General features: G+C 38.6%; 1 protein-coding gene across 2 annotated transcripts in view; it reads right to left on the reverse strand.

Annotated features, from left to right (window-relative positions):
• Positions 1-25,883, reverse strand: part of rarga (retinoic acid receptor gamma a) — a 93,535-nt gene that overhangs the window by 66,988 nt on the left and 664 nt on the right. Inside the window, exons 1-2 of one of the 2 annotated variants that reach the window (XM_022677084.2) lie at positions 25,474-25,679; positions 547-862 (exon numbers count right to left, since the gene is read on the reverse strand). In XM_022677084.2, the coding sequence (XP_022532805.1) occupies positions 547-703 (157 nt within the window). In that variant the 5' untranslated portion in view covers positions 704-862; positions 25,474-25,679. Of the gene's footprint in view, positions 1-546; positions 863-25,473; positions 25,680-25,883 lie in introns of those variants that run through there. The other variant, XM_022677083.2, reaches the window with a different exon arrangement.

Below are 25,883 nucleotides of genomic sequence, written 5' to 3' on the forward strand. Positions count from 1 at the left end.
AGAAATAATGTAAAATCTAAAGAGTCTCGCCTCACTTACAAGATAGCACCTCACATCTTATACATGTGTGGGCATTTCTCAGCTGCGAGATAACATTTTATGATCAACTATCCCATGACTTTTGCCATGTCTGCTTATGAATGATGTTACACTTATACAGCGCCTTTCTAGAAACCCAATAAAGCTTTACAATCTTTTTTTTTTTACACACAAGCAATCAGCAACAGCCAATCACACACAGCGTACTCTTAACCGGAAACCACCGTCCACTTGGAGGACTGCATCAGGCAATGCCAATCCATATCTGGACACACAGTCATACATACATACATACAGTACATACATACATACATACATTCAAACACATATATATTTTGTGGATAATTCAGGGTTTGAGACGCCGATGGAAAGTAAGTCCCTTAATTCGGTTGAAAAGGAGATTGAGGAAACTACTTTAAAAGACTTTGTGAGCAAGGGAACAAGGGAACGAGTGAGCGAAGTGAAAAAAAGAGAGAAAGAGAGAGAGAGAGAACGATAGAGACTCACACAGGGCCGCCATCTCTTTGGGAAGGTCCGCCCCAAAGCGCCCGAACAGGCTGCTGTTGGCCATCAGGTCGAAGGGGGAGTGGCTGCGCATGGAGTTGAAGGCGAAGGGGTAGACGGCGGGCGGGAAGCCGGGCATGTGGCTGCGGTTGGTTGCCATGGCGACGGCGCAGGCCGAGGCTCTGGTCGGCTGGCCCGGCGGTCCCGGCCAAGCAGCCAGGGTGGGTGGCGGTGTGAGGGGGCGGGGCTAGAGTACGGCGATGCTAATCCAAACTAGCCCCCCACTAAATCCCCTGGTCACCGCTCGGAGGCCGAGGACCTGAAAATAAAACAGAGTTTGATTAGAAGAGCAAATCGGACGAATGATGGAGACGAAAAGAAAGGTCACGAGGGGGCGTACGGCGGCGGGCACCTCGCACGAGAAGATCACCACGGCTCACTGAGAGAGAGAGAGAGAGAGAGAGAGAGAAACGGGAAGAGAGAGAGAGGGAGAGGGCACGGGGTGCAGAAAGTGCCAGAGAAAGAAGACGCTGAAGTTGAGGAGCGATGAAAATGAAAGAGGCAGAGAGCGGGGAAAAAAAAGAGGAGAGAGGGAGGGGAAAGGAAAATAAGAGAGTGGTTAGGAAAGAGAGAGAGAGAGCGAAAGAAAGAGAGAGAGAGAGAGAGAGAGCTGCTCTTGTTTCTGCAGTTTTTGAAAGGCGTCCAGACTTTTGCAGCGCTTCCAGGCTATGCCATATGATTTAAATCACCAGAAACTCCACAAGAAAGGGCCCCTCTGTTCACGCTGCCAGCCCAGCTCAGGCAGCCAGGCTCCAGCCTGCGGGCCCTGCACTGCCCCTCTCACCCCCACCCACCCAACTCACTCCCCCCGGGGCCAGGGGCCCAGACACAGGCCCCTCCATCCACAGCACAGACAAAGAGAGAGAGAGAGAGAGAGAGTAATTACAGAGTAATTACAACATATAACAATGTTATTAATATCTTAATAATTTATCTTTTTTTATTTATTTATCTATATGATTCACTTTTATATGTATTGTAATTTTTTAAACTTTTGTAGATTTACTTCTTGTTAAATCGCTTTGGCAAAAGTTGATAATTGCAATTCATGCCAATAAAGCTATATTTAATAGAATTTTTTTAATTAAGAGAGAGAGAGAGAGTAACCGTATCACACTTTATATCACTTTTGGTTAATTTGTCTCATTACCTTCCCTTATTGTTTTATTTTTGCATTGTTTTAAATGTAGAATCTGTTCTATTCTGAAAATTGTTTTACTTTACTGTTAAAACTGTGTAACTCAGGCTTTGGCAACAAAGATGTAGCACTATTTCTCATGCCAGTAAATCCTTGAGTTGAATTGAAAAGAGAGAGAAAGAAGAGAGAGAGAGAGAGAGAGAGAGAGAGAGAGAGAGAGAAAGGGAGACAAAGAGAGAGAGACAGAAGGAGAAAGAGAGACAGAGACATAGAGAGAGCGACAGAGAGTGATAGAGATACAGAAAGAGAAAGAGACAAAGAGAGAGACAGAAAGAGAAAAAGAGAGACAAAGAAACAGAGACAGAGATAGAGTGAGAGAGACAGAGAGAAAGAGAGAAAGAGAAATGTTTTTCTTGTTTAAACAACTAATAACACTGTTATTGATATCTTATTTATCTCTCATTTATCTTTTTTTATTTATTTATCTATATGTATGTATTGTTTTTTTTTACTTTTGTATATTAACCTCTTGTTTCATTGCTTTGGCAAAAGTTGTTTAGGTACCACTTTAAAATAAGACCACCTTTATAAAGGGTTTATAAATGGTTAACAATTAGTTTATTAATGGTTAATAAGTACTTTCTACGTATGTGTTATAACTGATTATTAATGATTTTTAAGGCATTTACAACCTAATTAGTAACCATTAATAAACTAATTGTAAACCATTTATAAACCCTTTATAAAGGTAGTCTTATTTTAAAGTGGTACCGTTGTTTATTGCAGTTTACGCCAATAAAGCTATATTAAATTGAAAAATTTAAATTGAGAGACAGAGAGAGAGAAAGAGAGAGAGACAGAGAGAGAGAAAAAGAGACAGAGAGAGAGAGACACACACACAGGGACAGATAACCAATTAGATAACTAGATAATCTTGGTCAATTATCCTAATATTCCTTATACCTTATACCATTATTTTTTAAATATATATTTAAATCCTAATAAACTGTAAATTATTAAATGTGCATATTAAGAGAGAGAAAGAGAGAGAGACAGAGTATATAGTAGCTAAAGTTTGTGTAAGAGAAGGATAGAGCGATCCAGATGACCGTGGAATACATAGTAACGAGTGAGAGGCAGATATAAAGTGTGATTTGTTTTTATAGCTGTGGTGTAAAAGTGACCCAAAACTTTAACATGTTTTTCATGTTCTTTTAAATAGTTATTATGGACTTTTTTTTTTACATTTCTATTACTCTGGTCATCATAGTGTGGTCACATGTTGTTGAGATGTTAAAAATACAGATACATATTTAGCAGATACTATATAAAAACCACTATAAAAACAGGAGGCTCGCTTTAATGTTAACCTAATCTATGTAATGTAGGGTAATCTAATAATGACTCAGTCTTCACACGTTCTTACACACACACATGTACACACTTACACACACACACACACACACACATGGCTGGGACCCCAGGGAGCCAGGGAACACTACCCCCCCCTTACCCATAGCCAATTTCAGCTTCCCGGGAGCGATTTTAGGGACCTCTGTTCTTTACATGTGGGTTTTTTTCGCTGACACACTGCAACCAAAGAATTCTGAGTTTCTGGAAGTGCTGTGGGTTTGAGCAGGGTGTGTGTGTGTGTGTGTGTGTATGTTGGTGGGGGGGGGGGGGTCCAAGGGGGAGGGTCGCAGCGAGCAGGGCAAAAATCTGACCAACAAGTCAGACATAAACACAGCTCTGAACTTACGGCGGGGGGTGGGGGGGCATCACACACTCCAGAGCACCGGGGGGCAACAAGGGGTGGCCAAGTGCCCAGCAAAGCAACCAACTACAGCTTTCCAGTGTATACACACACTCCTACACACACACACACACACACACACAAAATCACTCACACAATCACATGATACTACCCCATTTCAGACCTGACTTATGCCCCAATGATTAAAAATGTATACTTACTATATATAAACTTAATATAAATTTACTACATCACTTAAACAATCGTACTGTCCTTTACACTTTGTTGAAATTCATTAATGAATGCACCAATAGAAATTCTCCAAAATGACCTGAAATAAACTCTATTCCCATTGACTTGCATTTAAAATTTGATAAGTTTTAGCTCCCTTATGTAAAGTTACTATTTTGGTCGTACATGTTTTGCATTGGATGCTGTTTTTTATCTGTAATGCACTTCATATATATATATATATATATAGGTTCTGAAAGGGTTAAAAGATGCATGAGCTGCAAATATTCCCACAATTCCACAACAGGCTTCAAACTACACTCTCACTGCATGAGCTCTCTCTTCTCATAGCTATACCCAAAAGCACACACACACACACACACACACACAGTACCCTGCTCTTACTCTGGCACGCTCTCTCTCTCTCTTTGATCTAAGAATGGTAAATGAATGGTGAGGGTAAAGTCGGCACTGACGGCGTCTTTATTCTTATTTCAGTAAGATTTTCTTTACGTACGTATAAATATAAATAATAATAATAAAAAATCACATTTGATGATAGCGTTGATTCCAAAGTAAGAAACCACATTAATACACTTCTTATATTCAACTTAATTCAGCTTTACGGGCCCCAGTCTTGATGGGTATAGTTACATCCCTATTATTACATTGTTATTACAAATTATTTAACAAACCTGCTCTAAACCTGCTCTGCTATTCAGTACCTATAACTTATAACTTATTCCATAATTACTATAAATTAACTGTTGAGCTGATATTGATCATTAAAACATACTATAAATTACTTTGTGACTACTATGAATTATTTAGCACATCTTGCAATGTTGTCAGATAGATAGATAGATGGATATATGGATAGATAGATAGATAGATAGATAGATAGATAGATAGATAGATAGATAGATAGATAGATAGATGGATGGATGGATGGATGGATGGATGGATGGATGGATGGATGGATGGATGGATGGATGGATGGATGGATGGATGGATGGATGGATGGATAGATAGATAGATAGATAGATAGATAGATAGATAGATAGATAGATAGATAGATAGATAGATAGATAGATAGATAGATGGATGGATGGATGGATGGATAGATGGATAGATAGATAGATAGATAGATAGATAGATAGATAGATAGATAGATAGATAGATAGATAGATAGATAGATAGATAGATAATCTTTAATGTCCACAACTGGAAATTTATTTTCACTGTCAGTTCATACATTATTCATTAGTCATATAAATAGATATATTAGACGCATTTTAAATATTATTATTAAACATTTATTAACAAACTATATACATAACTATTACAAATTCATCAATAACTGCTATAAATTTTGAATTATAGAGTGAATTATATACTTATTCATGACCTGATACAAATGTATTAGTCATTATTAATAATAATACAGTAATAAAACAATAAAACCAAATTACTCAGTAATTACTTTCTATTAATTATCTAGGAACTACTATAAACTGAATAATGTTTAATATCTACTAACTTATTTGCTTATTTATGCCATATTATTATGTTATTATACCACATTATCATATGACAGCTATAAATGATTCACTTTTAACTGATAAAATGTATCCAGCAACTATATCCTCCTGAGACCCGTACTTTTCCTTAACGTGAATTTTTAATTTATCCCAGCTATTTAGGATTGGAAGGACTGAACAAGTACAAGTATAAAAGCTAAACTATGTAAAAAATAACACTGGATGAGGATTTCTGTCTGGACTGGCTGTAGAAACTTTTGACTGGGATTCCCGTAATGTTTTCCAAAGGGTCAGTGTTTTAATAAATGTATCATGGTGCACACAGCATTTATAACTACTGTAATTAATTACTTGAGTAATTAAGTACTTTTACAGAGTTTACAGGGTTAAAGGACTAATAAAACTCACTATAAATAAAACATATCAAACACACAAAGAAAACACGGTAAAGAAACGGTAAATTCCAGAGAATAAAGGCGAGCCGTGAGCCGCCTGTAAAAGATGCTCAGCCTGCAGAAACTTTAGTGTTCATGTTAAAAACAACAGGCTTCAAACTTCTCCTCGCTGCATGACTTCTTTCTTTTCATGGCTATATATATAAAGCTATATATACGTATATATATATACGTATGTGACCCAGAAGCGCTCACACACATATACACACATATATGCCCTCCCTGCATGTCTTTCTGGCTCTTTCTCTTTCAACAGAGCCAGTTAATTACAGCCTACTGCTGCAGGCAGCTTCAAACCACCACTAATTTAGAGTTCCATTACAGTAAACTGTTCCACATGTGCATCCCCCGGCTCGGGCAGGCTCGGGTGGCCACGTCTCAGGAAGGAGAGGAACCCGCCCCCAGCCAGCCAGCCAGCCACAGGGCCCTGCCATCTCCCTCTCTTTCCTCCCTCAGCCTGCCTTTCCTCCTGCCCTCAAACTCTGGAACAGTTCTCCCCCTCAAACTGACTTTTTGGCGGAAAAATCCGTTAATTTACACAATTTTACGCTCTGGCTGTGTTTAGTTGCAAAAGAAACAGCATTACGTGCCCTGTAGAGACGCGTGACGGATGCAACAGAACAGAACGTTCCAGTGGCGAAGCTTTTTATGCATTTAATAAGCTGAAATTTTCAAAATTTAATGTCCTCAAAAAAAAATTGATCACTGAAAAATGATGTGTTTCTCTGAATTTTACCAATTTAAAAACCTCTGGAATATAATCAAGAGGAAGATGGATGATCACAAACCATCAAACCACCAAACTGAACTGCTTCAAAGTTACCCAAAAGCAGTGTGTAAGACTGGTGGAGGAGAACGTGATGCCAAGATGCATGAAAAAAAACTGTGATTAAAATAGTCTTTAGTATTCATCTAATAGGCAGATGTAAAAATGTAAAACTAGTATTTAAAAAAACACTGAATTCAAGGTGGTTTTGCTGGAAGAAATTTCGATATAAAAAATAAGATAACACTGAAAAATGATGAGATTCTTTGATTTTAACTAATTGAAAACCTCTGGAATATAATCAAGAGGAAATGGATGATCACAAACCATCAAACCACCAAACTGAACTGCTTGAATTTTTACACCAGGTGTGCAAAAGCATACAGTTATTCAAAAGCAGTGTGTAAGACTGGTGGAGGAGAACATGATGCCAAGATGGGAAAAATGAAGGTCGCACTTCAGTTTCTGAATCTGTTTCTCTGATTTTACTATTTATAGGTTTATGTTTGAGTAAAATGAACATTGTTGTTTTATTCTATAAACTACAAACAACATTTCTCCCAAATTACAAATAAAAATATTCTCATTTAGAGCATTTATTTACAGAAAATGAGAAATGACTGAAAAAACAAAAAAAAATATGCAGAGCTTTCAGACCTCAAATAATGCAAAGAAAACAAGTTCATATTCATAAAGTATAAGAGTTCAGAAATAATCAATATTTGGTGGAATAATCCTGGTTGGTTTTTAATCACAGTTTTTCTTTTCATGCATCTCAGCATCATGTTCTCCTCCTCCACCAGTCTTACACACTGCTTTTGGATAACTTTATGCTGCTTTACTCCTGGTGCAAAAATTCAAGCAGTTCAGTTTGGTGGTTTGATGGTTTGTGATCATCCATCTTCCTCTTGATTATATTTCTGAGGTTTTCCATTTGGTAAAATCAAAGAAACTCATCATTTTTAGATGCTCTCTAATTTTTTGTTGCCATTTTTATTTAATTCATTGGGATTAAAATCTACCCAGATTTAATATCTTTTTTTTTTACTGACAGGTTAAAAAAATAGGTTGTAATACGTGGAAATATGCGTTTTGGATTGGTTTAGAATTTATGGGGCACTCTCTTTGTTCTGGGTATGTTCTGTGTTTTGATTTATGTCTTTATCTGTGTTTATTTTGCCTTGTATTACATTTTATTTCTCTATAGTGAATCACTGTGTAGAAAAGTGCTGTACAAATAAAGTCTACTTCCACTGCACTTTTCTCACTTCGCTTTTCTTTCTTTCTTTCTTTCTCTCTTTTTCTTTCTTTCACTCCGGGTCTGTTTTTCATCCACTCAGTTTTCCTAAGGGCTCCCCGAATTTTTTTTTTTTTTCAGACCGTGCCCTCACCCCCTTTTTTATGCCCACTCTCCCTCCCTCCTCCCTCCTCCCCCCATCTTTCCCTCTCTGCTTATACAATGGCGCCCGTGACCCTCAGAACTGTTCCATATGTAACAGATATCATTTGGAAGTCAGCGTTTAGAGAAAGCACACATGGGCCGGGGTTCACACAGGTGCCTCGGAGACTCGGGACGCTCTAACAGAACAAACAGTCCCGGGACGTTCCAAATACGAGGAGAAGGAAGCGGTCCCGAGGCCGAATCCACAGCCATTACAGACTCATTACAAACAGACAATACCGTAATTGTGTTTTCCTCACATCTCAGACAAGGCCAGGAAACGCCTGCTTCAAATCGAACACAGACGTTTTCAGACTTCTGACAGAGAGCCTGAGGAGCGGAGGCAAAGCAGACGAAGAAGAAGCAGCTCAGAGCTTCATTAGGGGTGGGCGATACAGCCCTAAAATAATATCCCGATATTTTAATGCCATTTTCGCGGTAACGATACTCTTGGCGATATAAAAATATATCACTACTTAACACTACAACATGAAAAATACATTGTATTATTGTTATGATAAGATATATCACACCCCTAACTGATATATAAAAAATACATGAATTTAGGTACCCCTTATAGTCCAAAAAATACAGTTTGAAGTTAACCTGAACTTATAAATCATCATACACTTTACACTTCACAACCTTAATCTTTCATTGACAGTCATTGATGTGTATTTGCTATGCAAACCACTAAACCACTGTGCATATATGTAAACCTATATTGTTTATCCATGATAACAGTGAATTTCATAGAATTCCATAGCGACGCCGTCTCGTCAGATAGGAGCTAACAGCTCTAGGAACAACATGACAGTTCATTCCTGTGTTATTTGTGCGAATAACACATCAGTGTTTATATACTTTACCCAGTAATTCAGAGCTAAGAAACAAATGGTTAGAATTAGTCTATGGAGGAAAAACACCAGCCAACAAAACTCTGGGGTGGATTTTTACTTTCTGGACCTGGACTACCCACCACTGTGTGTAAGTAACTATAGGTTTAAATAGGATCTGCGGTGGATTTGGTGTTTTACAGAGACTCTAAGACTAGGTCTGAACGTGGCTGAACTGCACTTGGCAAGGTGTTACTACACATGTTTTAAAGTAACATATAACATTGATGACAAAGACTGTTATTAGTGTAAAAATATCTTTATTTTCTTTAACATTTCTAACTGTTTTCTGTCGCAGTGCTTTTAGCCAATCATAGGCGATATGTTTGCATGTGTGAATATTCATGAGCAAGAGCTGTAATCCTATTCTATCATTTCTCCTCGCTCCCCCACTCCTCCACCGGACTAAAGCAGCGTTATACTAGAGATCACAACTAGACGTTTTTTTAAATGAATGAAAAAACGATGGAATGAGATCTTTAAAGAGAAAGAGGACAGAACAGATGCTGAGATAAACAGTGGAAAAGACGGGAAAAACGTGGAGAAAACAAATGGAGTCATGAGCAGGTCTTTGAACGGGGAGCCGATTGAAAAGGGATACGTGTTCCTAGAATTTTCCCCAAACACAATAATGAATTAATAAAAGATTTGGCGCCGGCGAGTTTTAATGAGTCACACCGGCCGAGCAGCTTTTACGCGGCTGTGCTGCGTTTATGGGGCGCAGGCTCCACCGAGTGAGCTCATTCCACCCCTCCAACACACACACACACACACACACGCTCAGCTCTGTCTCTGGCACGGCCCCCTGGGCCCCAAGGGCACACACACTCACACACACACATAAACACACACATATACATACACACACACACTCAAACTCATACATATATACATACCATACCGCCGCATACACCCATAAGTACATTCACATATGGTCTCTCATTACTGCTGTATCCTGGCTGACTCCGAGAGACACACACACACACACACACACACTCTTTTAAACACACACACACTCACAGACACACAACCCCATTCACCCGCTCTGGCAGCCTCGGTGGGCTCGGGGGGCACGCAGCAGGCAGCCCACCGCAGGCCCAGTGTTTGCAGGGGATTAGGAGTCCGGGCCGGGACTTTCCGCCAACCTCTGCTTTCACCACTGACTCCGGCCTTTCTTTATCCAGCGCAGAACAAACTTTTTCAACAGATCATTAGCAGAGCATGCCGAGGCCTATTAGCCCCAGAACGAGACGAACGAGACGGAGAAAGATGGAGGGGGGGGGGGGTTTGAGGGACCGAGGGAAGGAGGGATGATGGAAGGAAGATGCGTTTGGTTTTCTTTCTTTATCTACGGAACTGATTCTAAAATCCTGGGACCAGCAGGAAAAATCATGTAGTAGTTTAAGTAATCATCAAATTTATCCTCCTCTTTTATTATTGACTAGTTATTGACTCTCTAAGTGGTTTAAAGCATTGGTTCCTTGTGCTAGATGCTCACAGACTGGATGCTGCTATGTTATTCCTAGTAGGAACTCCCAATGGTTTTGCAATGACTATGTGGTTGACAGTTAGAGCATCAGTTGATAATTGTTTGTTAACTGTACAGTGTGTTTTCTATATTGTTGGTATATTGTTTGGTATGGCGGGGTGGTTAACAGTCTCACTCCATCGTTTTTTCACTCATTTTAAAATGTCTAGTTGTGTCTCTAGTATGAATGAATGATGTGAGCTGTTTTTTGTTTTAAAAAAGTGCATTGATGATCCAGTATAACACTGCTTTAGTCCTGTGGAGGAGTGGGCAGGGAGTATCGATAGGATTTAGGCTCTTTCTCATGAATATTTATACATGCAAACATGTCGCCTCTGATTGGTTAACAGCAGTGCCACACCAGGAGGCAGCAAGATTGACAACAGTTGGAATTGTTTTAAAATAAAGACATTTCTACACTTAAAACAGTCTTTGCAATGTCATATGTCACTTTACAACATGTGTAATAATGCTAAACCTGCTAAGTGCAGTTCAATCACTGACCTAGTCTTAGAGTTTCTGTAAAACGGCAAATCCACCGGAGATCCTATTTAAACCTATAGTTACTCACACACAGAAGTGGGTAGTCCAGGTCCAGAAAGTAAAAATCCACCCAGGGTTAATAGGGAGTTAATAAGGTAGTGATAAATAAGGTAGTAAACACTGTAGTCCACTGATTTTAGCTCTCTTGTTGTTCATTGCCCTCTGTTTAAATCCTGATTCTGAGATTCTCAGTAGGATAAAATACTGTATTATCCAGAAACAGTAATCAATCAAACTAATTATAAACCATAATACTAAAAACTTACAGATTGTAAAAGAGCGGGAAAAAGAACTCCACACAACAGAAGAAAGAGTGAGGAACGATTGGTAAAAGAAAGATATGAGGACATTTATATGTGTGTGGATTACACATCTAAATTAAACTGTATAAATAAGCATGTGTGTGTAGTAGCTACTTGTGTTCCTGTGAAATAAATTGTAGGAGCTAAAAGGTCTAAAAATGTAGAGAGACAGACAGACAGATAGATAGATGGAGAGATAGATAGATAGACATAGTACACACAAATTACAAAAGAAGGATAAGCCAGAAAAACAGAGGTTACAAAAAAAGATGCAGAGAGATAAAGATACAGTAAAATATAAAGTATTAAATATAAAAGTCTATAAGAGTGTGTGTTTGTCTATAAAATAGTGTGTTTGTAATTTGTAATTGAAAAACAGTTAGTGTGCTTATTGAGAAGATGACTGATGTCAGTCATACAGACAGTGCAAGTACACAATTACTTAATAATTTCGTAGTGGAAGTTCGCAAAGATCTAAAGAAAAAATAATAGTGCAGAATGGGATAAAATCCTATAAAAATAGGGCATCTGGGAGGGTGTGTCTGCAGAGATTGGGTTTTTTTTCATTGGAGTTTTTAATTTGCTATATTGTGAGGAGTTGAACGGTCTGATGGCCTGAGGGACAAAAGACCTCCTGAGTCTGTGAGAAACACTGGTGTAGATTAAGAACTGGATGCTTCAAGCACATAAACTGTTCAGAATCCTTAAAAACTTTACATACATGTCATTTTTTCGTAGACGAGTAAAACTAATGGTCCAAACAGACGTAGTTAACACAGCAAGTATTAATATTCTCTCTACCCTTAAGGATTGGAGCCACATTGTTACAGCAGGGAAAAAGCAGGGGAACCTCTGGACCAGGCTTTAGGAACCCCAGGTCTACGGAAGTGTCAGGGGTGTTTGATTGATGGAGCTGGTGACGCACCCTCTCCCGAGGCTCTGGAGGTTGCCACAGCGCGGGGGTGAGCGGGTCGTGTTTGGGGTAGAGTAGAGTATCCCAGGAGTAGAGTATCCTTTTCTTTCAAAAGTGAAAAGTACCTGGCAGAGATCGGGTGTCGCTACTCTCGCGTTCTCCCGCGGCAAAAACAACCACTTGAGTCTTAACTGTTCAGCCATCAGACAATCGGCCGCAGTCAAATGTGCCACAGATAAAAGCAAACAAAAAGGAGAGAAAAAGAGAAAAAGGGAAGAGGCTGGGCGAGGCATCGCGCGAGGAAACGAGAGAAAGAGCCGAGGGCGAGGATTTCTTTCACTTCTTCTCTCTCTTTTTCTCTCTCTCTCTCTCTCTCTTGCTAATACACTTAAACTCTCTCTTCATCCTTGGCCCTAACCACCAATCACTTGTGAGGATGATAAAGGGTTAAAAATAAGCCAAACCTTATGTGCTCAGGTAAATATCTGGCATGTTTCTATCTTGACGGCCGGAAACAGTGCGCCACTGACTGTTTAAAACCCTGACAACAGTCAACGCTCAACAGTCAGCCGCCCAATTCTATTATAGCCAGACTTAATATAGTCTTAACTGTTCAGCCATCAGATAATTGGCCACAGTGAAACAAAAAATAGAGAAGAAGAGAAAGCTGAAGAAGCTGGGCGAGGCGTTGCGCGAAGAAACGAGAGAAAGAGCCGAGGGCGAGGCTTTCTCTCTCTCTCTTTCTCTCTCTCTCGCTAATACACTCAAACTCTCTTCTCTCCATCCTTGGCTCTAACCGCCAACCATTCTTGCCCTGGTGCTGTGACGGATTTGGGATGGCACGGCGGTTTGGGTTCATTTCCTGCCTCTCGCTCTCTCTCGCTCTCTCTCTCTCTCTCTTTCCCTCCCTTCAAAATATTTCCACCCTATAGTCTTAAATCTGCGCCTTAACCCAACTCCAAATTTCCACATTAGCTTTCCATCGCCTGTCAGCCCTATAAGACCCTCTCCCTTTCAGAGGTGCCGAACCACAGCCTGGAACAGGTCCGGTTAGGAGGGGGCGACCCAGGCATGAGATCTTCTGCAGTTGTGGTCCAGTTTCAGATCAGACCCAGGACAGGGTGAGGCCTTTCAGGCCTGAGAAAGAAGCCCATCTCATTTCTATTGCAAAACCACAACTGTTCCATTCCAAAAAAGGAGAGAGCTCGAATGCATTCACGTTGCGCTGCTTCCACGGAAAAGAGGGAGAAGGAAAGAAGGAGAAAAAGCAATGCTGTCATAACTTTTACCTGAGGATATTCAGGATTTTACAGGTAATGGAGGCACGTCTAAGTGGTGGTAACCTGAAGAAAACGTGCCTACTCCTGCTGCCTGTGTGCACACACGCCTCACAACATCCTAATTGCACAAGATCTGCAGTGATTCACTCAGCATTAAACACAGGCGTTAACAGCATTTAACAGACCTGTGTTTTACTGGGATTTTCGATTGTATTTCTATGCAAATATGAGCTATAGATATTTTTTAAGTAATCAACTAAGCATTTTAGACGATGCTCGTTGCTATCTTACACCCTGTCAACAGTCTATTTTCATGCCCTGCATCTGCGCTAATAAAATATCTTTAGAGTTTAGGAATAAATCTACACTGATGGGTGTGGTGGTCTGGAAGTGAGGTGTGTTCAGGTACATTTCTGGCATGTTTTTAACAGTATCTTGGCGGCGAGAAAATATAGGTGCGCCACTGACTGATTAAAACCCTGACAACAGTCAGCAGTCAGCCGTCCAATCCTATCTTTTAACTCTTTTAACAAGGCATATTTTTTGCACCCTCACAATAACCAAGACCAAAGGTGTAGGAGCGAGTTTCTTACAATGGAGTGCTTTTATTAAAAGAATGTAATTTTACTTTTCATAGAGATTTTTGGCAGCAGTTAATATAAATGTTAAATAATTCAAACCCTTCCAGTCTGTTAAAAGCCGTTTAAAGCCGTTTAAATGTGTTGTGCCGGATTCAGCACCAACTTTAATTAGAAACGTGCTTCAGAGAGGGGGTGCTTTTCATGGCGGGGTACAGATTTCGCCGCGCCATCAAAATAAAAGTAAATTTTAAAACAATTTCGCTTTTTCTAAGGTATCGTTTTTGACCAGTGTGCTATAGATCGCTAAAATAGGGCTTCCCAAAACCCAGGAAGAAGGAGTTTAATCATTTAACCATGTTTCCATATATGGGACGGCGATGGAGCGTCGACTGCAAATTGAGACAGAATGTAGAATATCTTGAAAGCCATTCACAAAGAGCACTAAAATGAGTTTTCCCTTTATCTACCTCCATCAGTCGGATAATCAAAAGAGCGTTTTATAGTCGACGTTTTTAAACAGAACAAATGGTATTTATATCCTGCATCAAAGCTGAGAGGAACACATGTGCGCGAGGTGTGTTTACACATGCAGCTCTTGTTGGTGGAATAATTTGTGTCTGTGTTTTGCCAGGAGGACATTAAAATAAGACGGTGGTGAAATCACAGCGGCGTTTTCTGCCATAAACCCCCATAAAAATGCATGTGGATCCAATTGAACAAAGATGTCTGAATGTGAAATGTGTTCTGTGAAGCGTTTGGCTCGGTGACGGACGCCTCGAGGCTAGGTAAGGTTTGAGCGGTCACGAGGTGGGTCAACACACACACACACACACACACACACACACATTCATTCATATGTTTTTGTTTTTTCCTTCTTCACTTATTTACTTATTTATATATTTTTTTATATCTGTCTTTATTTCTTCCTGTTCTGTCTTTTTTCTTACTTTATGCCTCCCTCCCTTATGTCTGTCTGTCTGTCTCTCTGTCTGTCTTCGTGGTCGCTCTTATGTTTATAGAACTTTCTGGACTATTCTTTAAAACTGTCTGTCTGTCTAACTGTCTTTTTTCTTTTCTTCTGTCTGTCTGCCGTTGCTTTTGTCTGTTTTTGTCTTTTCTTGTTGTTTCTTACTTCTTTCTGTCCTTGTTCTTGTCTGTTTATTGTCTTTTAGACTTCTGCCCTACTATTTGTGAGAATTTGCCTGCACTGTCTGTCTACTTTTAAACCTGTCTGTGTGTCTATCTGCACTAGTGGTCTCTCTTATGTTTATAGTAGTTTCTGGGCTCTTCTTTCCTCTGTCTGTCTGTCTAGCTGTCTTTTTTCTTTTGTTCTGTCTTTCTTTCCTTCCTTTTATACATTTTGTTTGTCTGTTCTTGTTTTTTTTTCTTACTTCTTTATGCCCTCTTGTCTGTTTATTGTCTTTTAGCTTTCTGTCTATCTATCTGTCAGCATGTCTGTCTGTCTTTCCTTTTGTCTTGACTGTCTACTTTTAAACCAGTCTGTCTGTCTGTCTGCCCTTGTGGTATTACTTTGTTGGCTCTGCTTTCCTCTGTCTATCTTTTTTCTTTCGTTCATGCATGTGTTCTTTCTTTAATACTGTCTGTCTGTTGATCTACTTTTAAACCTGTCTGTCTGTCTGTCTGTCTGTCTGTCTTTCTGGTCTCTGTGTTATGTTTATAGTACTTTCTGGTCTCTTCCTTCCTCTGTCTGTCTGTCTAGCTGTCTTTTTTTATTGTCTCTGTCTGTCTGTCTGACTTTGCTTTTATCCATTTTGTTTGTCTTTTCTTGTTTTTTTCTTATTTCTTTTTGTCCTCTTTATTATCTTTCAGTTTCCTGTCTATCTGTTGGCTTTTTGTCTGCACTGTCTGTCTGTCTTTACTTTTGTCCCATTCTTACCATATTTTCTTTAAAAACATCCTCTCAGTCTGTCTTTCTGACTTTTCTCTTACTTGTCTTTTTGACCTTTAATCTTTCGTTCTAACATGTCTACTTTTATACCTGTCTGTCTGTCTGTCTGACTTTATGTCCTGTTCTTCTTTTTTTGTCTTTCTTCCCCTCTGTACACTAACATGTCAAAAGTCATGGGATAGCAGTAGCAGTATGCATATTAATGAAGTATAACCCCTGGAGACGACTTGCACTCTTTTACACTGACTCCAGTACTGTGTGTGTGGGGGGGTGTTTATGGAGAAGCTGCTGGATAAACCAGCTACTGGTCAAAAGTTTGGACACCCCACACGTTAGCCAGACAATACGGATACCATAGCAACTATAGCAACACCATGGGAACCACCACAGGCACCTTAGCAACCACTTAGCAACCACCCATGAATCAGCACTGCGATCACGCTCGAGCTTTCTTTTTTCAGGCTGTTCATCTTTCATTCTTCCTTTATTTGCTTCGTGTCCTGCTGCTTTTCAGCCTCCGTCTCACAGAATAAGAAACAGAAAATCTAAAATACTGCGCTGCTTAATTGTTCGGTCGTCCAGTTTCAACCGGTTGTCGCTTCTCTGAGAAGGTGATCATAAACCTTTTTACTGCGGAAGATAAAACTGACACATTAGGATTCCTCAGCCACTGTTGATCCAATCCGGCAGAGACGATTATTCCATCAATTAAAACCAAGCTGACACCAGGTCTCTCCTGGCACCCGGCACACATTCCTCACGCCCAGGCGGCACGTAAACCCGGCCCTGGCACAACAAACAGCCCCGCTGCCATTCATCACCCGTCACTCGAGAGCGGCAGGTCCTGAAGTCATAATTCAGACGAGCTGAAGTATCAAATAAATTGAGCTGTAATCACACGCGCTCGCGTGAGAGCTTCGATTTCACTCTGTCTCTCACTAACGCCACTGAGAGTGTCACAACAAGCACTCTCACAAACACTCACAAACACTCCCTAACACTCTCAGGCACTCTGCACACTGTATCACTTTTCCCCGGCGTGGGGCGGGGCAGGCTTTGTCAATAGTGAACAATCTGTCCTTAAATTCTGCTGTCAATCAAAGAGCTCACAAACAACATAAACAGTCACAACAGGAAGAGCTGATGCGGGTTATTGTGGACAGCAGACTGGCACATGTATAAAAGAAAAAGAGAGAGAGAAAAGAGAGAGAGAGAGAGAGAGAGAGAGAGAGAGAGAGAGAGAGAGAGAGGAATAAAATACTTAGTGGCACCAGTGAAGCAATGACAGCTCTGTTCCATGATGGAATCTTCAGCTACAGTGAAAAAAAAGAGAGAGAGAGATGGAGGGAGAAAGAAAGAAAGAAAGAAAGAAAGAAAGAAAGAAAGAAAGAAAGAAAGAAAGAAAGAAAGAAAGAAAGAAATGGAGAGAGAGGGATAGACAATTGTATGCTTTGGCAAAATTGTTGTTGAAAACAGCCATGCTAATAAAGCTGATAATGATTGATAGAGAGAAAGAGAGATAGAGAAAGGGTGAGAGAGAGAGTGAGAGAGATAGAGAGAGAGGGGAGAGAAAGAAAGAAAGAAAGAAAGAAAGAAAGAAGAAAGATGGATACAGATAAAGGGAAAGAGAGAGAGGGATAAAGAGAAAAAGATAGAGAGGGACAGATAGAAAGGAAGAGACAAAGGGAGAGAAAGAAAAAGAAAGAAAAAGAGAGAGATAGGGATAGAGAGAAAGAGATAGAGAAAGAAAGAAAGAAACAAACAAACAAACAAAGAGGCGTAGAGAGAAAGAGAGAGACAGAAAGGGAGAGAGTGAGAGAAACGAGAGAGAGAGAGAAAAAAGGAAAGAGAGAAAAACAGGCAAGTAAAACAGAGGAAGACGAGTAAATAAAAAATATCCTTAAAACTTTGGCCTAAAATCTGATTCACACAATCCCTCCCTCATCCAAAGCCAATTAATTTGATTATTAAAGACTCAAAGGAAATAAAATCATAAAACACATTTACTAGTTTCTGTCTCATGACTTTTGGCACGCCTGTGCATGTCATTAAAAGCTGTATGTCTTTCTCTCTGTCTTTCTTCTGTACAGTATGTGTGTAACACACTACTTTAGCAGCTATGATGCTGAATTAGGCAGCAAATACTAAAACAGAAGCTTATAGAAACTGATTAGCATCATTTTATAATTAACAACATGCTGAAACCACCAAACTGTTGCCTCAAACTTTATTAAATTGTAAAATAATCTCAGATATATTTGCTTATTGGCAAAATCCTTATTGGCTACATACATTGGCTCATGCAAGAGCAGCTTGCTATCTCTTTTAATAGGGAGAAACAAAAACTGAAGGTCGAATTACCATTTAAACAATATATTTTAAATCAATGTTAAGATCTGACAAAAACATCATGAACAGATTGTACCATTGGCTTAAAAAATGCACCAAAAACATGTTTTTTCTTTTTGGCTGGTTTTGGCTGCTGCGCCTGCGCAGATCTCCACTTATTTCCCTATTCTTTTACACTCTTCTTTCTGTGTAAGAAACAAGCTGATTGGCTCTTTTCAATGAAGGGCGGGACTTTGTATAGCAGTCAGTGGTCTGTCTCCTCATTAATAAACTCTCTGTAATGGATTACCAATGGATTTACACAGATAAAGGTAGCTCAGTCTTTGCTAAGGCTAAATTAGCTCAGCTAACATTACTGTTCTAACTGGAAAGCAGTTTGTAAAGAGATAGTAAACTACCAAAGCCGAAATTATGCAAATTTCCAAATTTCTACTGCTTAAAAGGTGAATAGTTAAGTAGTGGACAGATGAGGCAGATTAAATGTATTTAAACTCATGTTTTTCTCTACATACAAACATATAAACAAACAAATGCTAAGGCTAAGTTACCTCAGCTAACATTACTATGCTAGCCCTGTAAAGCTCAAAACTTTCAAGAAGAGAAGAGAACCTTCTATACTGATACAGAGTTTAATACATGATGCTAAATTGCTTTTTACTTTATTTCAGTTTTAGAAAAGCAGAAAGCAGAGTGTAAAAATGATATATCTTGAACCTGATAAGCACTCTGATATGTACTGTAAAGTTATGCTACAGTACTGATGTTCATTTGAGGAAACCATCCAATAAAAGCATCACTCGTCAAACATTTCATAAAAGGAAACTACTAAAATAACAGGTTTGTAAACCACAACCAAAGTCACATAAGAGCAACATAATTTTTTAGTACCTCTAAAAAAAGGTATGAACAATATTAACCGCAAACAGAAGCACATTAGCTTGTGTCTTGCTCTCCCTCAGGTGTTAGCCGCATTAGCAACAAGGGTCAAATTGTGAAAATATATTTTTTTAGCTTTAAAAAGTGACTGAAAGGTGTTTAATGAACGAAGCAGGTTGGATTAATTTAAGCTTTTGTTTTTTCTCCACATATAAACCTCACAAGTGGCGTTATCAGGAACCAAGGCTAAGTTAGCTTAGCTAACATTACTATCCTAGTCCTGTACAGCTCATATCTTTCAACTGGAAAACCATCAGTTTCTGAAGAGGAAACTATTAAAATAGCAGGTTTGTAAATAACCATGTGAAACCACAACCAAAATCACGTAAAACAACTTAAAATACTGAATAAATGCATTTTTGTTAAGGTATAAACATTATTTACCGCAAACAGAAGCGTGTTAGCTTGCGTCTTGTTCTCCCTCAGGTGTTAGCCACATTAGCAACAAAGGTCAAATTGTAAAAATTGTAAAAAATATATATTTTTTCTGCTTTAAAAGTGAATAAAAATCTATTTTATGAACGAGGCAGGTTGGATTTATTTGAGCTTGCGTTTTTTTCCCCCACATATAGTAAATATCAAGGGACAGCAGTCGCTTGATGAACGCGACCCTTGTATGATGACCGCTCTGATTGCGGCTACGCTTCGTTACGTAGAGCAATCAGACAAGAAATCAGATAAAAAAAAAACAAACGAGAGCCGAGCCGAGCGTCCGCTTCAGACCAACGCCGCTTATTTAATCAGCCAATCAGAGGCTAATAGATCCTCTCGTTACAGTAGCTCTGCCACAGAGGGGCATTCACACTCACGAGTATAAACACACACACACTCTCACTTACACACACACTTACACACTCTCACACACACTTACAAAAACTTCTAAGCAGAGCAGATACAGCTCTGGAAAAAATAAAAATGGTTTTACTTTGATTTTACCAAATTGAAAACCTCTGGAATATAATCAAAAGGGAGATATATGATCACCAGCCATCAAACCAAATCAAGTTATCCAAAAGCAGAGTGTAAGACTGGTGGAGGAGAACATGATGCCAAGATGCATGAATTAAAAAACAGGGTTATTCCACCAAATATTGATTATTCTCTCATTTTCTGTAAATAAATGCTCTAAATGAGAATATTTTTATTTGTAATTTGGGAGAAATGTTGTCTGTAGTTTATAGAATAAAACAACAATGTTCATTTTACTCAAACATAAATCTATAAATAGTAAAATCAGAGAAACTGATTCAGAAACTGAAGTGCTCTCTTTATTTTTTCCAGAGCTTTTACTCAAAGGCCTACACACAGCTTGACACATAAAAAGTCTTATACACACACACACACACACACACAGCCTGAAACACACCGCCTCACACACCTGCAAAAATATACAAGGGAAATAGTGATCTGACGGCTTCCTTCATAATTATAACGTTGAAGCAGCCTCCACCTCCACCCCTCCACCTCACGCCCAACACCACCTCCACCTCCCCTAAAAACCACCTGTCCGGCCCCTCCCTCCCACTTACACTCAACTGGCCCCTGAATTCCTGAGAGACAGAGGAACTCTGAGCATGGCGCTCCATCAGTGTGGTGTCTCTCCATAAAAATACCTTCTCTAACACCCTTCTCCCCCAGCTTTACAGGAGCTTCACTCACTCAATATCACACAGGACACATAAGATATATAAGATATTATATAAAATAAGATATAAAAATACTTTAAAATGTAAATAATATAAATAAAAAGAACAACATCTAATATCTAATAAAATAATTTTAAAAAGTCAGTCTAGTCATTTAATATGTTATTATAGTTAAATAAATAAAGTTATTATAACAGTAATGTTAATGCTGACTGGTGGAAAAGATAAAGTAAGATAAGCATCAAGTAAGATCTGAAGTTTAACTGTGTAAATAAATGTGTAATCACTGTTAAGTACAAAACGGACCACTGTTGCTCTTTTTATTTATGTGTTTTTTTGTGAAACATATGCTTATGAATGGTTTATAACCTAATAAATAACCAATAATAAACTGTTTTATGAACTACTTATGAACCTTTATAAAAGCAGCCTGATTTTAAAGTGGACCAAAATAAACAAAAATATAAAAACAATAAAAGAAAGCTAAAAAGACAGCTAAAAATACTAAAAAATCATAAAAAACTAAAATAAGCTGAAACAGTATCAGGCTGTCTGCTGGAGGATAGAGACAAGGAGTTTAAAACTATTTATTAGTTGACACTAGTTAAGATATTAAGTTACTATTAAACATTATTTTCATAATTGTTTGGTTTAATAATGTGTTAAATGATAATTAGTTGATTGATTAATTGTTAATTAATGTACCCTTATCATAAAGTGTTTTCCAAGCCATTTACACAGCATGTGATTAAAGTAAACTACATATTACACAACATTTACACTTATAGACCTGTTGCAAAAGTTTTGGGACAGAAATTAGTACTGTGGCTCATTGTTATTTAATTTAAAGACTGAATAATTTTACTTTAGTACAGTGTAATAAGTGCAAAAACTAGAAAACAGATTACTTTATTATTTAAATAATGAACTTTTATATCAAACTTATACAGAAACTAAAAGAGCTCAGACCAGTGTGAGCTTTTAACCTGAACACGGAGACTCTAAAATCTAAGAATAATGTTCTGAATGTTTTTATAAATGTTTGTGTTTATGTGCAGTTAGGTTTATATCTTGGAAAACATGGAGGAAAACAGATTCCAGCTCCACCCAGATCCTCTACAGTTCTTCACGTATATCCTACATACAGAGAGCATTACTCACTGCTGAGCGGAGGCCAGATTAATGGACGGATGGGTGAAATTGATGATGCTGTAATTAATAATCTGTTTATTCACGATCACTCGAGGAATCTGTGCTGTTCCGCTCGGCGGGGGTGGTGGAGGTGGTGTTGGTGGGGAGGTGGAGGTGTTTAGGATGATGGAGGAAGGGGAATATCTGGTTTGACAGTAGTTTGTTTCTCTTTGTGACGAGATCTTCTGTCCCGCTTGTGTAAACTCCCCAACCCAACTCCACTGAACTACAACCTGAGTGTGTGTGTGTGTGTGATTGTGTGTCTCTGTGTGTTGAACTCCTGTCCCTGTTGTTTGGTGTGTGTGCTGTGATTATGTGTGTGTATGTGATTGTGTGTCTATGTGATTGTGTGTGTGTATGTGATTGTGTGTCTATGTGATTGTGTGTGTGTATGTGATTGTGTGTGTGTGTGTGATTGTGTGTGTATGTGATTGTGTGTGTGTATGTGATTGTGTGTGTGTGTGTGTGTGTATAGGTGTGTGAGTATAGGTATGTGTGTGTACTGTGATTGCCTCTGATTGTGTGCTGTGATTGTGTGTGTATAGGTGTGTATGTGATTGTGTGTTGTGATTGTGTCTGTGCTGTGATTGCCTCTGATTGTGTGTGTGTGTGTGTGTGTGTGTGTGTGCATGTTGAATTCCTCTCCATGTTGTTTGGTGTGTGTGTGCATGTGATTGTGTATGTGTTGTCTGTCTAATTTTGTGTGTGTGTGTGTTGTTTGGTGTGTGTGTGCTGTGATTGTGTGTGTGTGTGTGTGTGTGCATGTTGAATTCCTGTCCCTGTTGTTTGGTGTGTGTGTGTGTGCATGTGATTGTGTATGTGTTGTCTGTCTAATTTTGTGTGTGTGTGTGTTGTTTGGTGTGTGTGTGCTGTGATTGTGTGTGTGTGTGTGTGTGTGTGTCTCCGGGATTGTTGCTGGATGTGTTCAGTGGTTCCGAGTCACACATTATAAATAAACGTTGAGTAGACGTGTGAAGAGCGGTGCTAACAAAACAATACATTAGCTTTTCACACACAGTGCGGAAAATACAGGAAAAATATACAGGAAAAATATACACAACATTTAAACAACGAGCTGATCAGAACTGATACCATCGAACCAATCAACTCAACCAAATCCAGCAAATCCACCTTTAACTCAGAATAAATAATAAAATAAAATTACTGTTCCCTTAATAAATGAGCTCCTGAAGCTCCTTTAGCTCAGTTTCCTCTGCTGCGACGCGTAAAAGTGCCGCACTGTTAAGATACGAACGCGCCAAAGTCAGAGCAAATCTTAAGTGGATTTGAGCAGAAGGACACCTTTAAAATGAACACTAAAACAATTACACAATGAATTTGTATTATTGCTCTGAACAAACCAAAAAAAAAACTACATATACAAAATTTGACTTCTTTTTATGATTTTCCCTAGATGTATTGTATTATTATTATATTATTATTAGTCTTAATGCAGAAACCATAAAGATTTGCTTTGGTAATCATTTAGGTTAGCAAACATTTCGTGGTATCCCACAGGGCTCAGTTTTAGGGTTTATAAAGCTGTAAAACACAAACACAAGTTCACTAATCTCAAACCTTTTATTTTTTTGTTAAACGCAACAATACGAAGTAATAAAAGGCTCTTTTTCTTTAAATAATCCCTCTTTTTACACTTTTTACTTTTCACAAGTTAAAATTAAAGCAGGAATACATGTAAAAAAAGATCCTGCGCTAAGAAAACAATACGTTATGGTATGACAGTGGACTGCCTGCCCCTGTTAATGGGAAGGCTCCATTACTGCAGAGGCTTTTATTTAGTTTAAACAGTCTGGCACGGAAACCGACAGGGAATATTTACACATCTAAATTTCCTCTCATGTAATACTTGTCTCCGTATAATTCAGAGGTAGGATAAATAATATAGTAGAGGTGCAGGGGTTAAGACATTTACGCTGGAAAAGCCTTAAGAGATCATAACAAACCAGCTGGAATCATTACACGGGTCACCGAGAGACATTTATCACTGCAGCTCCTGTTGTTTCGGCAGTCACTTCCCTGCACCGTTTGCATAAAAACGACACAGAAAAACGAGGGAAAAATACAAGAAAATAAAATAAAAAGTGTTCAGAACATTTACATAACCAGTATCATGCTGGATATAATTAATACTAATATTTTACTAAAGCTCTGGAAAAAAAGAGGAAGATAGATGATCACAAGCAAATCATCAAACCAAGCTGAACTGCATAAAGTTATCCAAAAGCAGTGTGTAAGACTGGTGGAGGAGATCATGATGCCAAGATGCATGAAAAAAACTGTGATTAAAAAAACAGGGTTATTCCACCAAAACTAAAACAAAATTGATTTCTGAACTCCATTAAAAGCATTTCTCATTTTTTGTAAATAAATGCTTTAAATGACTAAAATATTTTTATGTGGAATTTGGGAGAAATGTTGTCTGTAGTTTATAGAATAAAACCACAATGTTCATTTTACTCAAACATAAACCTATAAATAGCAAAATCAGAGCTGTATTTAAACTTTTTTACATTTTTATTCCTCACTCTCTCCTTTTTACTTTTTTTACTTTCTGTATATACCTCTGGTTAAACGTCTGTTCTCTTCTTCTCTATATTCTCTGTCTTTTATCAGCTTTCTAAAACTGTTAAACGCAATACTATTGCAATGTTGTAACTTTGCAATAACTTTTTAAAGCTGAATAATCTACTTTTAATTAGGAAACATCTTAAAAAATAAGAGTTTTCCCTTTTTTCCCAAACTTTATCACAATAAAAAGAGCAGTAATCCAGTAAAAACAGTAATCCAGCAGAGTTAAGTGTGAAATGCTCTGTTCTCAAGAACCTCACAGAGCTGACTCCTACAGAGAGCTGTTCACTGTTCACTGTTCACACTGGTGGTGATTGGATCCAGACGAAGAGTCTGAAGAGTTTAACTCCTCTTAAAGCTCCCTCACGGAAAGCTGTGGAATGAAACCCTAACGAGAACGCTGCCTGACGCCGGAGACATTTTCACATAAGTTAGAACATAACATTACTCTGTTTAAAATAAAGATCTAGTGGAAAAAAGGAAGAAAATAGGAAGAAAATATTGAAGTACTTTTTAGACTTACCACTATTATATACTATACATTATATACTAAACATAATGACATAATTGGGCTGTATGTTATTGGAAAAAAAATGGATATTGTGATAGTTTTGTGTGTGATATTAAAAAAAAGGTCATGTGACCTAGAAAACCAAAAGCCTAAAAACTCACTGGTCCTCCTGTTTTTTTGTTTGTTTGTTTTTTCAATTACAGTCCAGATGCAGGAGTTTTATCACTAATCCTGTTCTCATAGGACTTAACTCAAAGATCTCTGTTTGAATCAATGTTCACTTTTTAGCTAAGAATAGTTGAGTAATTAATTTTAATTAATATAGATATATAGATAAATATCAGAACAATAGTGCTATTAACCCTACCTACCTGTAGCAGCTCTGAATCATCAGCCAGAGTTAAAATAAAATGCTTGAGTTCCTGCCTGTCCTGATTTGCAGTTTTCTGAGACGAGTGTGTAAACGCCGTCTCGCCGAGCCTCAGCGGTTGTGCAACGAGGCTCAGAGTCAGATGCTGATGAACCTGCTCACCTGGCTACAGGTAAAGAGCTCGAGCGTTTAGCGGCTTCCGCAGACCGACAGCTTCAACTCTACTGAGATTTACAGCACTGACTCAGACACAACAGGAGGACTGCAGAGGAGCACACGCTCAGTGTGGCCAGTAAAAACACTGGTGTCCCATTACACTGCACTACACTGCACTACACTGCACTACACTGCACGACTGTGTAGTAACGTTTTGTTAGGGGGCCAAGCATTAAGTGTATAGAATAGAATGAA

This window comes from Astyanax mexicanus, chromosome 13 (genome assembly GCF_023375975.1).
Source record: "Astyanax mexicanus isolate ESR-SI-001 chromosome 13, AstMex3_surface, whole genome shotgun sequence".
Lineage (NCBI taxonomy): Eukaryota > Metazoa > Chordata > Actinopteri > Characiformes > Acestrorhamphidae > Astyanax > Astyanax mexicanus.